This window comes from Mytilus trossulus, chromosome 9, assembly GCF_036588685.1.
Source record: "Mytilus trossulus isolate FHL-02 chromosome 9, PNRI_Mtr1.1.1.hap1, whole genome shotgun sequence".
In the NCBI taxonomy this organism is placed as follows: domain Eukaryota; kingdom Metazoa; phylum Mollusca; class Bivalvia; order Mytilida; family Mytilidae; genus Mytilus; species Mytilus trossulus.
Genome location: NC_086381.1, coordinates 1,899,099 through 1,912,990, shown reverse-complemented (window position 1 = coordinate 1,912,990; position 13,892 = coordinate 1,899,099). Strand labels below are relative to the sequence as shown.

The window sequence follows — 13,892 nt, the reverse complement described above, 5'->3', positions numbered from 1 at the left end:
TTCACTGTTACCAGTTTCATCAAATACAGATTTTACATAATTAATCCACTTAAAAGAATTATTTCCATTTTCACATAAATTAAACATAAGCTTGTAGAGTTTTCCAGACAGTTTATCAACATTTGTTACAAGCTTATACCAGAAACAAATCATTTTCATCTTGATACCAATTTCGATAGGAAATCGGCCATGTCAATTAGTTTGTATCTTTATTAGAACTGATATAAAAATAAAATCATTAGTATAAAAGACGTTTCCAATACTGATTGTATATTAGAAATATGAATGATATTCTATTCAATAAAAATTATATTTTGTCCAACGAATTGAAGAAGAATAAATAGCGAAACTTGCCCTCCAAAATTATCTTAAAATGTAAATAAGAGGAAGTCCAATATTGTCCCAAAAAAATGTTTCTAATTTTTTTTTTTTATTTATTTTTACAGTGAATCATATCACGCTTAATACTGAATAAATGCCGGGTTTTGTTCGAGGTGTTAAAAAACAATCGAAAATAAGAGATTCCAGACGGTGTGTGTGTGTGGGGGGGGGGGGGGGGGTGTTATCATATGTATTAGGCATGTCCACATTGTAATTGTCAACTGATATTTAGTTTTATTTTCTTACTGATTAAATTCGTTTTTTAGAGGGGAAAGGGGCAAAATTAGTTTTCAGTAATTAAAGTGTGAAAAAAAGAGGGGATTTAGGAATCATTTTTAGAGATAGAGAGAAAAAAAAATCATTGCAGAAATTCATTATTCTATAATAGTCATGTCCATCGAAAAAAGAATATTTGTAACTTGTTTCTAAAGATAGTAACATACAAGAAAATCTTATTATACTAAGCTTAAATAAAATTTGTAGATCATCAAGTAGATTTAGTTCTATCGAATCATGTTGGTTTGTATTCAAAATTCAATGAATATTCCTTCAAACTGGAGATCACCACATACATAATATCTACATGTGCATATCGTCTTGATAAATATTTGTAAAATCAAACTATTTTTTAATATATTTTGAGATGCCAGAACTGGCACTTATCCTACCTTCGGCTCTCGTCAACTATCTTCAATTTAGGGGGGGGGGGGGGTATGCAAAACTCTTGGGAATTATTTTTTTTTTCTTTTTAAAAAAAATAAATCATATATAAATATTACTGTTATTAATACATTTTAAACGTCACATTTGGTATTCTATAAAAAAAAAAAAAAAAAAATATCTATCATTCAATTTGTTAATATTACCCATGCATATATATTTTTTCCGTTATTATTATTTGTATTATTATAGTTATACACAAAGATAAGACTGTCTTATGTTCGTGCGTCCGATTCACCTTCATGGATTCATTTTCACCATGATGGCGCAAAACCCAAACATTTTGTATGCCTTCAACACGGAGTAAACATTCACATCTCATTTCTACTCATTTATGGTAATTTGCTATTTATCAAATATTCATACCCCTACTTTTTTCTACCCGTAGGTATAAATCATTAGCCGTATTTGAAACGGGTTTGTGGTTCTGTTATTATGTTCTCCAGTTTTGCATTTGATTTGACTTTGCATTTGATTTGGCTTTACATCTGTTTTGATTCGAGCGATACAGACTAGTCTTCTACAGAATCTTCAGTTTGTTGAAGGAGGTTATTATCCGACAGAAATAGACGAGACCAGTTTTGTCTAATTATTAAAGAAGTTTTAGTATGATATGCATTCTGAATTGATTACAAGATTGCTATTTCGTTACGTATCACAATATTATAATTAAAAACTGTCAAATGATAATGCTCATAAATTTAAAAAAAAATCTCACGGAAAATGGAGATATTATACCAAAATGCAAACCTGAATTCAGATAAGGAAAAATAGAAATACAATTACCGATAATGGTGAAATGAGAATACCCCGAATAATGTCTTCCAACATTTCTTTTGGTATATAGAAATAATTGAGAGAAAAAAGTGTGATAACCTATGTATCGTTTTATTTGGGTACCGACCATTCGTCTTGTTAAGGGAGCATGTGGGTTTTAAATATATTGTTCGATTCTAAGTCACTTAAGAAAAAATGTTGCAGGAAGAAAGTGAAAAAAAATAGTTTGTTTTCATTGTCAAAAATTAGAGGAGAAAATAACTTATAATATTCAACATTGAGTTTCAACAAAAAATACAATGCCCTTTAATTATGTTCACTCTCGTCCTTGTGTCTTTATGGATAGTTGTCTTTTTATAGTAAGTGTTTCATATCTCAATATTTATAGATACAAAGCAAAATACTGCATCAACCTTTGCCAGTATCTACACCCATTGTATATGAGATTTCGTTTTGCAAAAAAATGTTCTGGCTGGGTTTTAGAAGAAAAAAACACAATGCGAAAATCTGTTTTGTTTAATATTTGATAATGTCTGATGTTTTTTAAAGACGCATATTAAGTATATATTTTTATTTAGTTACAATTCTGTCTTCGGTTGTTTTTTCTTTCTTTTTTCTATGACGTGTTTTTTTTACAATCCGGTTTGGTTGAAATCGCTATTTTAACGGGGAAAAAATAGTAACCATGTTTTTAGATTATATTTCATCAGAGACGAGACCGCCATTCATAACATAACAAATAACCATATAAACAGATAAACCTTTGACAAACCTTCTTCTGGTTGTACCAAGTTGATTTTAATTCAACCAGAAATTACTAAACAATATATTTTAAAAAATTGTTTATTTCCATATATTGTAAAATATTGTACGGAAGTTGACGAATTAGTTTTGCATACTATAAAGAATAAGAAGATGTGGTATGGTTTCCAATACAACCAACAACTATCCACCAGAGACCAAATGAAGAGGATTTTGATTAAATATGGACAGTCGTAAGAGTAACTGATACCGCGCTTGTATAGTCGGCTATAAAAGACCCCGGCATGACTGAAACTTGATGAAGTCTCCTGACTAAGGACAGACACAAACGAAATGTGAAAGGACTAAGCATAATTATATGTGAACGAGCAACTGTCCCCTAACCTGGGATATTGGTGTTTGAGTACATCTTAAGATCAAACTGTAAAATTAAGTTGCATTTGGCTTAATTCAATCGGTCGGTACGAAACAAAAAAAAAACGTGTGCATAAAACAATTGGTACAAAGAACCAAAATTAGAGAACTTGCAGTTACTAACATCTAGTTCAAAGCCAAAAGCAACTTATAAACGTACCATTCTCTCTGACTAACGTATCAATTAGAACACATCCAAAGGATTTAGTGAGAGGAAATCTTTCACAATGCCAAAATATAAGTAAATAGTATCGGCAGTATGTAGGTTGGTCAGTTAAAATAACTATATACAAATAAGATATATGAAAAATTTAAATATATATTAAGTTATGTTTTAATGTTTCAAAAAGAAAAACAATGTTAGTACCACTGTATTTACATTTATGGTACAATATTCAATTCAAAATAGAATGATAAATGGTAAGGACGAGATCCCGACTCGACTATACACAGTTTGGTGTTGAACTATTACCATTTTGAAACCCCTTTAGATAACTTTCGCTTGTGTCAACAATCTTTATGAAATTAGCTTGGTCTTTTAATATAATATATTTATAATATATAAAAAGCTTAAAATTATATTATTTTCAATATATAAAAAATCTTCGCTGGTTCATCTTTTTGTTATTGATAGATTTGGTTGTTATGGTTACAAATCCACCGGAAATCAATATTGTATTGTCGTCTGCTGATATCATAGCAACACCATGGTGATAAGGGAACGTGCAGTTTATGATGTGTATTTGATTAACCGTAACAGTTTATATGAGATCATAAGTATTATATTAAATCTACCCTGATACATCATACAGATAAGTATTGATCTCCGGTTTCCTGGGTCAAATTGTCAAAATATTAATTTTAAGATATATAAAATCTTGCGTCTTCTTTCCTTCCCTATACCAAAGGGGAGAATTTAATTACAAGTTATGAAATACCACCTCTAAAACAAAAACTTTCATTGATTTTTTTTTATTATTATTTCTGCTTGTTTTAGTTCTATTTTTTTAGGAGATCTGTATACTTTTTTAACGGGGGTTTTATTGCACGTTTTTTTAACGGTCTGAGGGTAAAATTTGACAATAATAAAAAAAAAAAAAAACACACACACACTTTGTAACAACTCACAACTAGTACGATACCGTACTACGTGTTAACTCACAAACTGGTACCTCATAAACTGGTACGCCACTGTAGCGAGTGTTAACATACATGTAGACAGAAATCATGACTCACAGCAAGTCAAGTCCATATATTAATCCCCCAAAAATACAATTATAAACATTTAATATTGATTTTAAAATATAGTTTGAAATTTATTCCAAATAGTTTTTGGGTAAATTAATGAATATAATTACAGTTAATGAAACACGTATCAATTCGTTAAAAATATTTACGGAAACATTATTAGAAATACAGTTAGATTTCTGCCTAAATGACAGCATGTCTTCGGACTTATCCACGTGTACGGGCCCGGATATGTTCTTATTGGTAGCAAAAATTGTCGACAGTCAGCAGAAAAATCAGACAAACCGCTCAAATTTACCTTCAATCTTGAATGATGATTTATATTGAAATTTACTTTGACATGTTTACCAATCTTTTCGAATATTTTAAAGCAAATATTGAACATTTGCCCGTCTCTTTAAAAAAAATGTCTCAAATTTGAATTAAAGTTAAAAATGATAAACTTTAAGGATGAAAGTGTAATTTTAACTAAATTTAGTTAAACTAAAAATATTTAACCGTTACTTTTAAGTATATTTGCTAATCCTTTATAATTTGAAAAATAAACTGATTGTTCATACTATCACCTTACAAAATTATTATCTTACAAGTAAAGTGCTGTTGAAGTTTTTGTCAACATTCAGTCGTCCAGTCGTCCGGAATTATACAAATATTGCAGGAAATGTATTGCCTACCCTGAATCGTATTTTAATGTATTTAGTAATAACTTTTCTCGTTTCTTTCTCCTCTTTTTGTCGCTTTTCTATTTAAAGCGTTTGCTCAAGTTATCACACATTTTTGGTCAGTTTAGACTAATAAGATCGTTGGCTGATTTATTTCTAGTACACCTTTTACTCCAGATTTTTGTCCTTTAGTGTTATGAGCAATTGATAACTAAACTTCATACAGATGATGATCAAACCACAATATAATCTCAGTTAACAATCCAAATGTTTCTTAATATATTTCATTTATAACAGTTGAGTCATACAAGTCCAGGGCGGTAGCAGCAATTTATAAAAGGAGGTCCAAACCCAGGATAAGGAATGGTTTCGATGTCCCCATTCAGATATAGTGGCGGTCACCCCCACCCCTGGATCCGCCACTTCATGATGAAGAGTAAGTATACAATGTCACCTACTGCACAATAACTGATCAAGGTTTGAGTCCTAACTTTGACATTATGGCAATAAATAAGTTTTGAAAATTCCTTAACAAAATTAATTGTGACTTACGTTGTATTTAAAGTTATTCAGACACCGCAACAAAATATCGTATAAATATAAACACGAAGATGTGGTACGATTGCCAATTAAACAACTCTCTACAAGAGACCAAATGACGCAAAAATAAACAGATACACCGTACGGCCATCGACAATGAGCAAAGTCAATACTTCATAGTCAGCTATAAAAAGCACATGCATTTGTAACTCAAAAATGTAAAACAATTCAAACAAGTTCTTTTTTTAAATTTGTTCTTCCCTTAGTTACCTACTTACACCACCTTATTAACCTCAAACATACACAATTAAAATATTTTTCATGTGTCTTTTTTAGAACATCGACTCAACCATTAGATTAGTTTAACCAGTATCACTAGATACGCCCTGACACTAGCATTAACGGGTAATTTTACTTTCCTTCTTTTCTATTTTTTGTTGTTGCATATTTAATAGTGATGAAAAGAAAAGGAGTGAATGTTAATACTTTAGTTTCCCATGTAAAAACGTATTCACCATGTAGCAATGTACAAAGCAGAAAATAATGAAACAAGATAAGACAAATTTAAAAATAATACTTCAAAACCACAACACACCACAACGTTCTTAAAGAAAAATATTATTGGTATAAGAATCACAAAATTTTAAACAAAATACAACTGTAATTATTAGATGAAAACAATTTGAAACTTATAATGTTAACAACATACGTAGTAATATTATTTAAAAACATTGTAAGAGGTGATAATTAAATAAAATGTCTTGTCTACAAAATAACTATCTGCGCATTTTCAAATTGACATTACAATGCAAATTTTGAAAATAAGCATAATAATCAAACATTCAAGAGATTAATGCAAAGTTGTCAAAGCATTTAAAGATATTTTTTCCCTACAGTTCATATTTCTAGTTGAAACAAAATATTCAGTATTTATAAACTATTTCAACTTTCAGACACAGGGTTTACTCTATGACTAAGACGGTCCTTAAAATAGATAACAGGGCAAATGTAATTCTTAAATAAATATTTAGTGGTCAGAAAATCTGTTAATTTCAACATTTCAGATAACACGTATGAAATATTTTAATAATATGCGGTGTCAAATATTTTTCAATTTTCCTGTGGGGATGGTTAAGTTTTAAAACAAGATTTTTTTTTTATAGAGATATTTTCGGTCTTCTACACTTAAAAGAACCAAACTTCAATTAACCTGGTATCTTCTACATTTTTATATAAATTATTTCTAACAATTAAATAAAGTATTTCCGCGTTAATGGTAGGTTATATCCAACCCCAATTTAGCATTTCAAAATCATTTATATATATATATATTAGACCCTTCTACAACGAAATTTGTTTTACATGCACACGTATAAAAATTGCGATTTTTATCCAACGCAATCAAAGCTTTGAATTTAGACTCCTTTAAATATATATATATATTACGGGCTACCGAAAAACTAACGGTTTGTAGACAAAACATATCTCATTTTGATCGTTAATGGTTTTATATAGGGCCTTATTAAGAAACTGTAGTTTTTCAGCAGCCATTTGCAGCTAATGTTTGTCGATGGTTCATGCCTGTCATACTATGCCTTATTTGTTATAGTTATAATAGATTTATTTAAGCGGCTTGTTTTTTCGGCTTGTTTCATATGTTTTTTCTGCCAAGGCTTTTTAATTGCTTACACCCACATAATTTGAACTCTGGTGCATAATTGTCTCATTGGCATTCATACCACATTTCCTTATTTTTGTATTTACAGTCAGGGTTTGCACGAGAAAATCTCGTGCTATTCAGGATTCAGGTGTGAGAAATAATAAAAAAAAAAAAGACATCTCAATATCATGATATCTAAGTTCCTTTTAATATAATTTTATCTACTCATAACTGCGCAAAAAACACTAAACTCCGTCTCTCAAAATCATTATTGAGTAATAGTTACTTAATTTATTTTCATACTATTTTATAATATTTAAGCACTTTTTCTTATGCTAGATTTTTTAGCTGAAATATATATATATTATTCAAATCTTTGTTTTGAATGATAATATTAATATGTAATAAATATCCATGTCTGATAATAACGATGATAACGTTATTACAAAATTTATTACATTTATTTCAATAATATTATTACAAATAACATTGGTTTGTGTTTTAGATAATATAGACACCCCTTTATATATACAATGCATCCAAAGCGCGTTTCTAGATTTACCATCATCAGAAAGCCGAAAATTTGAACGAAAAGAGTAGAACCAAAATCAGTTGACGAGCTATACGACTGAAAAAGACCTTAATATGTAGGCCAAATAAATTGATATTTCTTTCACTGTAAAAAATTTCAAACCCATTACCTTTTTCTCGAGTGTCCATTTTATTTTGAATATTTTCATTGTTGTCTACATTATTTCCAGAGCGTAACAAATGCTCATTATTTTGATGCGGCGGCACGTAACTTCGGTCCTCTCTATTAGTCCACAAATTAGGTTGAACAAATGGGTATCCACTGGATAACGGTCCATGTAAATCATAATGGTTTTCTGACATAATGGGTGCAAACTGAACACCAACTGGATCCATAGTTTCCTCAGAATTTATTAAAACATCACTATAAACAATATAACTATAGCGGTATACGTTGTTTTATTATTTTTGCACCTATCTCTACGTCATCACACTGCGTCTGTATCTACTTCACGTGGAATAGTTTCTATGATTAGGCGCGTGAAGTGAAATACAAACAAACTATAAAATACCCTTGTTTTCTGTTTTAATGATATACAATATATGTGGATACCCGAGATATCAACGTAAATTCAAAATAAACACAAAAGACAAACACAGATAAGATTAAGTCCGCCCTTTTCTCATTATTATCCAATTGCGAAACGTTTCCATGACCGGAGTTCAATCTGAGGTTTAGATTTTCATTGAATCATAGACTGTCATAAGCTTTAATGGGTTAAACTGTTTATTTATCATGCAAACATCGACAAGATTTTGTAATCATAACATGTGATAAATGGAACATACAATAAGCGGATGAAAAATAATGGAGATAACATTTTTAAATTGTCATGGTGGATAAATCGTGTAGGTTGGTGCTTGTCTTGTATGATTTTTTATTTTAAAAAAAAAAAGTAATTTCATCTTTTAATTGAATTTCTGAGATATAGGATTAAGTCGAGAAATAGTTTAAAGATGCAAATTAAGTTGTGTTTTAACCTGTTTATTGTTGTACGCTTTCCTTTTATAAAATATATTTTTACTAATCTAGTTTCAGGAATTTTACTTTAAAATTATTGCAGAGGATACTTTATAGTCTTCTTCATAGTATTATATCCAAACATAAGATGTCGCATAACGGACATTACAAGTAGAACAAAATTGTTGACCCCTCTAGAGGAGTGCTTTTGCGCCAATTGTAATTTCATTTGCTTCATTTTGACATTTCATTTGGTCAACCAGCCATGATATTACATCTGCGCCAAAATTAGATATTTATTATGCAGATTAAATGTAAAGAAAAGTACTTTTTATAAGAGTGTGACAAGATAGTTTTAATACCATAATATTAATTTTGTAGTATAGTCTAAATAGAAGCAATTCTGAGTCAAATACAAATGATAAAAAAACAACCAAATATCAACTGATTTGAATACATTAGAATATATTTTTTTATCACATCCACCATGAAAGCATTATACACTGATTAATTTTTTCAATGCTTAGATTCTGTTTTAAACCGTGGTTTCCGTGCCATTTTGGTCATAATAGATATATAGGAGTTTACATTTTATTTGCCTCGTTTTCATGATACAGCATCATTATTAATATTGTCATGATAAAAACAGAATGATAGTAAACGAACGTGTAAATATCGCAAAAGCAGTATTAATTTTGGCGCAATTGCAAATAAATGTACCCTCCCAGAGCACCCATTGATTACCAAGCATTAGTTGTATTCTTGTCGCTAAATCTTTCCTGTGCAGTTTTTTTGTGGACCATCGGGTTCTTTTTTTTAAACGCTAGTATTATATGGTAATGGATAACTTGTTGCTGCCTCGATTATATTTTTATTTCGATGGTCATTTTTGCATTGTTAGCGATTTGATGAAACATTTTAAGTATTTTTGACATATAATATCTTATTTTATTCTATTTTAGAATTATTGTTTTTGCTGCATAATTTATATGATTTAAATATAGGATTGGTAACATTTTTAACAATCACTGTTATAATCAAAATTTTATAATGCATTTTCAAACGTTATATTTTAAATTAATAATAAAATTAATTTATAATAGTTAATGCCATATTTAGATAGTTTGTGAACATTTAGATTGAGTAGTGAAATTTAATGTTTTTTGTTTTTTATATAAATACATGTATCATACTTGTTTGTATTTCTACTGAAGTATTTCAAGTCCATTATCAAATCCAGCATATTCTTTTTTATGCAGTTTATAAATCATATCTACATAATAAATAATTCATATTCACAGCTTGTATATTTGAGGGAAAAAAATTGAAGTCCGCTTTTTGGAAATATGAAATAGAAATAGAAATCTGAAAGAGGCTCAATTTTACCAAAAAAAGAGAAAGTTTTTGTAATACGAAAGCACAAAAATACAGATTTATTTATATTCATGGCTAATGTTGTAAACAATTATGTTTGTATTATCGTCACAGTTTCGTAACTTTATGAAATTTTGTTTAGTTGTCTCTGTTGCATTCGATTCAGATATAATTTTAAAAATCTTAAATTCCAACAAACAAACAAAAAACATCTTCTTCATACTTTAAACAAAACAAAAAATTTAAATAAAGAAAAAATATAAATTGTTTATGAACTTGTCTTTAAAAGTGAAATAATCTATTCTCGGGCTATATCTTTTTGCGCCAAAAAGTAACTCATTTGCGCCACAACTTAATTGCGCCAATACTTCTTTTGCGCCACCTAATTTTCAAAACTATAGGTATCATTTGCGCCAATGAAATACTCCCCTTATTGCGCCAATTTTATTTATTTTTATATAACAACTAAATGATTGACTAGGTAACATCAGCAAAAAATTCCTCTAACATTGTAGACAGAAAATAGTCTCGCATCCTGATGAAATTATCCCGCTTTGTGGATCGTTACACAATACAAAGACATCATCTTTGTTTGTAACAACACCAATATCTTCCAATATTCTGAAATTCTGCTTGATTCCTAGGTTAAGCCAGACGCAGTTTTCTTCTCTCTCTCTATACATAGACTGAGGCACGCATTTTAAATCTTTTTTGTATAAATTTTCTTCTTCAATTTTGAAGATCTCTGAATTTATTATTTTTGAAGGTCGCTCTGAAAACATATTGGTTGCTTTGTTTATGCTCGCAGATCTCAAAACTTGACGTTCTAATTTCTGGAGACTGATAATGAAATAATTATATATATATATTTCTTATTACAAATGAAAATGGGGTATTGCATACTGCCAAAATCTGCAGTGAAAAAAACGAAAACATATTTTATACTCGTGATAGTTGACTTGTATTTGTATTATAATTTTAAGAAAAAATATTTTATAGTCTCTTAAAACTCTTTATAGAGTGGCTCTTGTTGTTATCTTGTGTTTTAAAAAGCTGTATATTTTATATTTATCAAGTGGTGAGACTTTCATAAAGTATGTGTCTTGTCTTGTCTTGTATTGATATAGGTAAAACATGTACAGGTATGATATAGGTAAAAAAAATTAACAGGTAAATGTGGCGCAATTTCATTTCATTTATTGGCGCAATTAATACCATCAAAATAAAAGAGAGTGGCGCAATTAATACCTTTTCAAAACCGCAATTGGCGCAAATTGATTCTGCCCCTATTCTCAGTATTTGTTTATTTTCAAACGATAATATTTTATTTCATGCCATGAAAAAAATATATATATTTATTCGTTTGCCAGTTGAGATATGTTTGTATTGGAAATATCATACATACATATTCTGAAGGCACCTTATTATTACAATTATTATATTTCTTTTTGTCTATTGCTATTGGTTCAATAATATTTTTCTTTACTTGTATGTTTCTCTTTTCCTTTTTTTAATTTTAATTTAGCTTTAAATATGAACAAACATAAATATTATAATTTCTGATTTTTTTCTAAATATGTAACAAATTGAAAGGACTTGCTATTTTACTTCCTACGTTTTGTGCATTACATCATTTGAGATCATTAATTGAATTACGTCTTATGATTATTTTGTATATTTTCAGGAACAATTTGGACATTTAGTTTTTTCAAGGATTTGTTAAGATCCTTGTTTCTTTGTACACATGATGATTCAAGTCGTTCTCGTACGATGGCCGAAGTAAGCCGACAAAAATACTATTCCAACTTTATATAGTAATGTACGGAAAGTTTGTACATAGTACTTTCTTGTTGTTTTACTTCCTGGTTAAAAGATAGTACTCTGTACAGAAAGTTGGTACATAGTACTATCTTGTTGTTTTACTTCCTTATTAAAAGATAGTACGCTGTACATAAAGTTGGTACATCGTACTATCTTGTTGTTTTACTTCCGGGTAAAAAGATAGTACTCTGTACAGACAGGTTTGTACAGTGTACTATCTTTTTATGGAATCAAGAAGTACATAACCACCATTTTACATTAGTTGAACTTCCTTTTAAAAATGTCTTGAACTGTACAGAAAGTTTGTGTTCCTAGTTATCATTGGGTTTTTTTATGAATGAAACACAAATCATTTGATTTATCATTAAAAAAAAAAAGAAATGATATGTGTAATTGGACAAAATATGTATAAATTGAAAAAAGTCAATGTTTTTTCTCCGAAAAGTGACAAATAACATTTATACATATGCTATTTGTTTCTGGATAAGCTGCATAAAATAGAAAACCTCTGATAAAAAGTATTATACATTTTGTTAACACCAAAAATACATAAAATCAATCTAGAATAATTAATGAGGCATTTCGAGATGGTCAAATAGTTGGAAACATAAACATTCCTTACCGACCAATCATCAATATTAAAGTGTAACTCTCCCACGAGAGGCATTGAAAGATTACTGGATCTAATTTTAAAACCATTATTGAAGAGGCATAACTTTTACATTCAAGATAGAATAGAGACACATGAGGTCAAGAAAGATTGCATTCTTATTGCCTATGATGTAACGTCCATGTACACACATATGAACATTGATAACTTAATAGAAGAAACGGTTATCCATGCATTAGAATCAATTGACACACAAGAATATAATTTAAAAGTTCCCAACAAAAAAGATTTAACTGCATTTGTTAAATTAATACTAAGAAACAATGAATTTGAATTCAATGGACAATTATACAAACAAATTATAGGAGCGCCTATGGGTGGTATGTTTTCTCCGACATGCACAGATTTACATCTGTCTGTGCTAATAATAAATATTTTAGATAAGTTCCAATGGAGAGAAAACATCAAATTACACTGTCAATACAAAGATGGCGGTTTTATGGTCTTCACAGGCACATTAAAACAGGTTAAAGATTTCTTTAACATAGCGAACAAAATTGACACTCTTCTTTAATTCACATTTGAGGTGTTTAGTTCTAGTATGACCTATTTAGATACCGAAGTGTAGAAAGGTGAAAGATTCCATGATAATAACATCCTTGATGTTAAATCACATATTAAAACAAGAGGCTGTCACAACGACAGCAAACCGGATTTATTATTATTTATTTGTCTCCTGGCAATATCACAAGAACCATTTATACTGATGAATGGTGAAAGTGAAAATCGTCAATATCAAATTTGACCTCCATTTTGTCATCAGTGAGTATCAACATATTAAAATTTGAAAAGCTTAGATTGAATGTGTCATGAGTAAATGCAACAACTTGAATGGAAACGTCATTTTACGATCTTTCAAGAACCAAAACTCCTGAACGGTAAAAGTCAAAATCGCCATTATTAAACTTGACCTTCATTTAGTTGTCAGTAACAATATATTAAAATTTTAAAAGCTTTGGTTGAACGGTTCATGAGTAAATGCACGGACAACATTTGATTGCCGCCCGCCCGACCGCCCGCCGCACATCCCCAAATCAATAACCGACATTTTTGTCCCGAAAATCCAGTTAAAAACTGAAACGTATCAATATTTACCAATCACTAGTGCACATCCGAAACACACATTCACAAGTATTACAGTGTGTGAATCTATACGTCATATTAGAAATAATAGTGACATCAATGAGTTGGGGTCATGAGTTAGATAGACATTTAACTAACTAACAAGATAAGTTACTTGAAAGAGGATACTGTAAAAATAAAACAGAGAATGTTAAAAGAAACGTTAAAAATACCACAAGCAGAAAAAAA

General features: G+C 29.6%; 1 protein-coding gene across 1 annotated transcript in view; it reads right to left on the bottom strand.

Moving 5' to 3' along the window:
* Window positions 1–8,298, bottom strand: part of LOC134684282 (DNA-binding protein RFX6-like) — a 31,434-nt gene extending 23,136 nt beyond the window's left edge. The window contains exon 1 of the mRNA XM_063543568.1: window positions 7,866–8,298. Coding sequence (XP_063399638.1) covers window positions 7,866–8,091 — 226 coding nt within the window. The 5' untranslated portion in view covers window positions 8,092–8,298. The remainder of the gene's footprint in view (window positions 1–7,865) is intronic.
* Window positions 8,299–13,892: the final 5,594 nt, after the last annotated feature.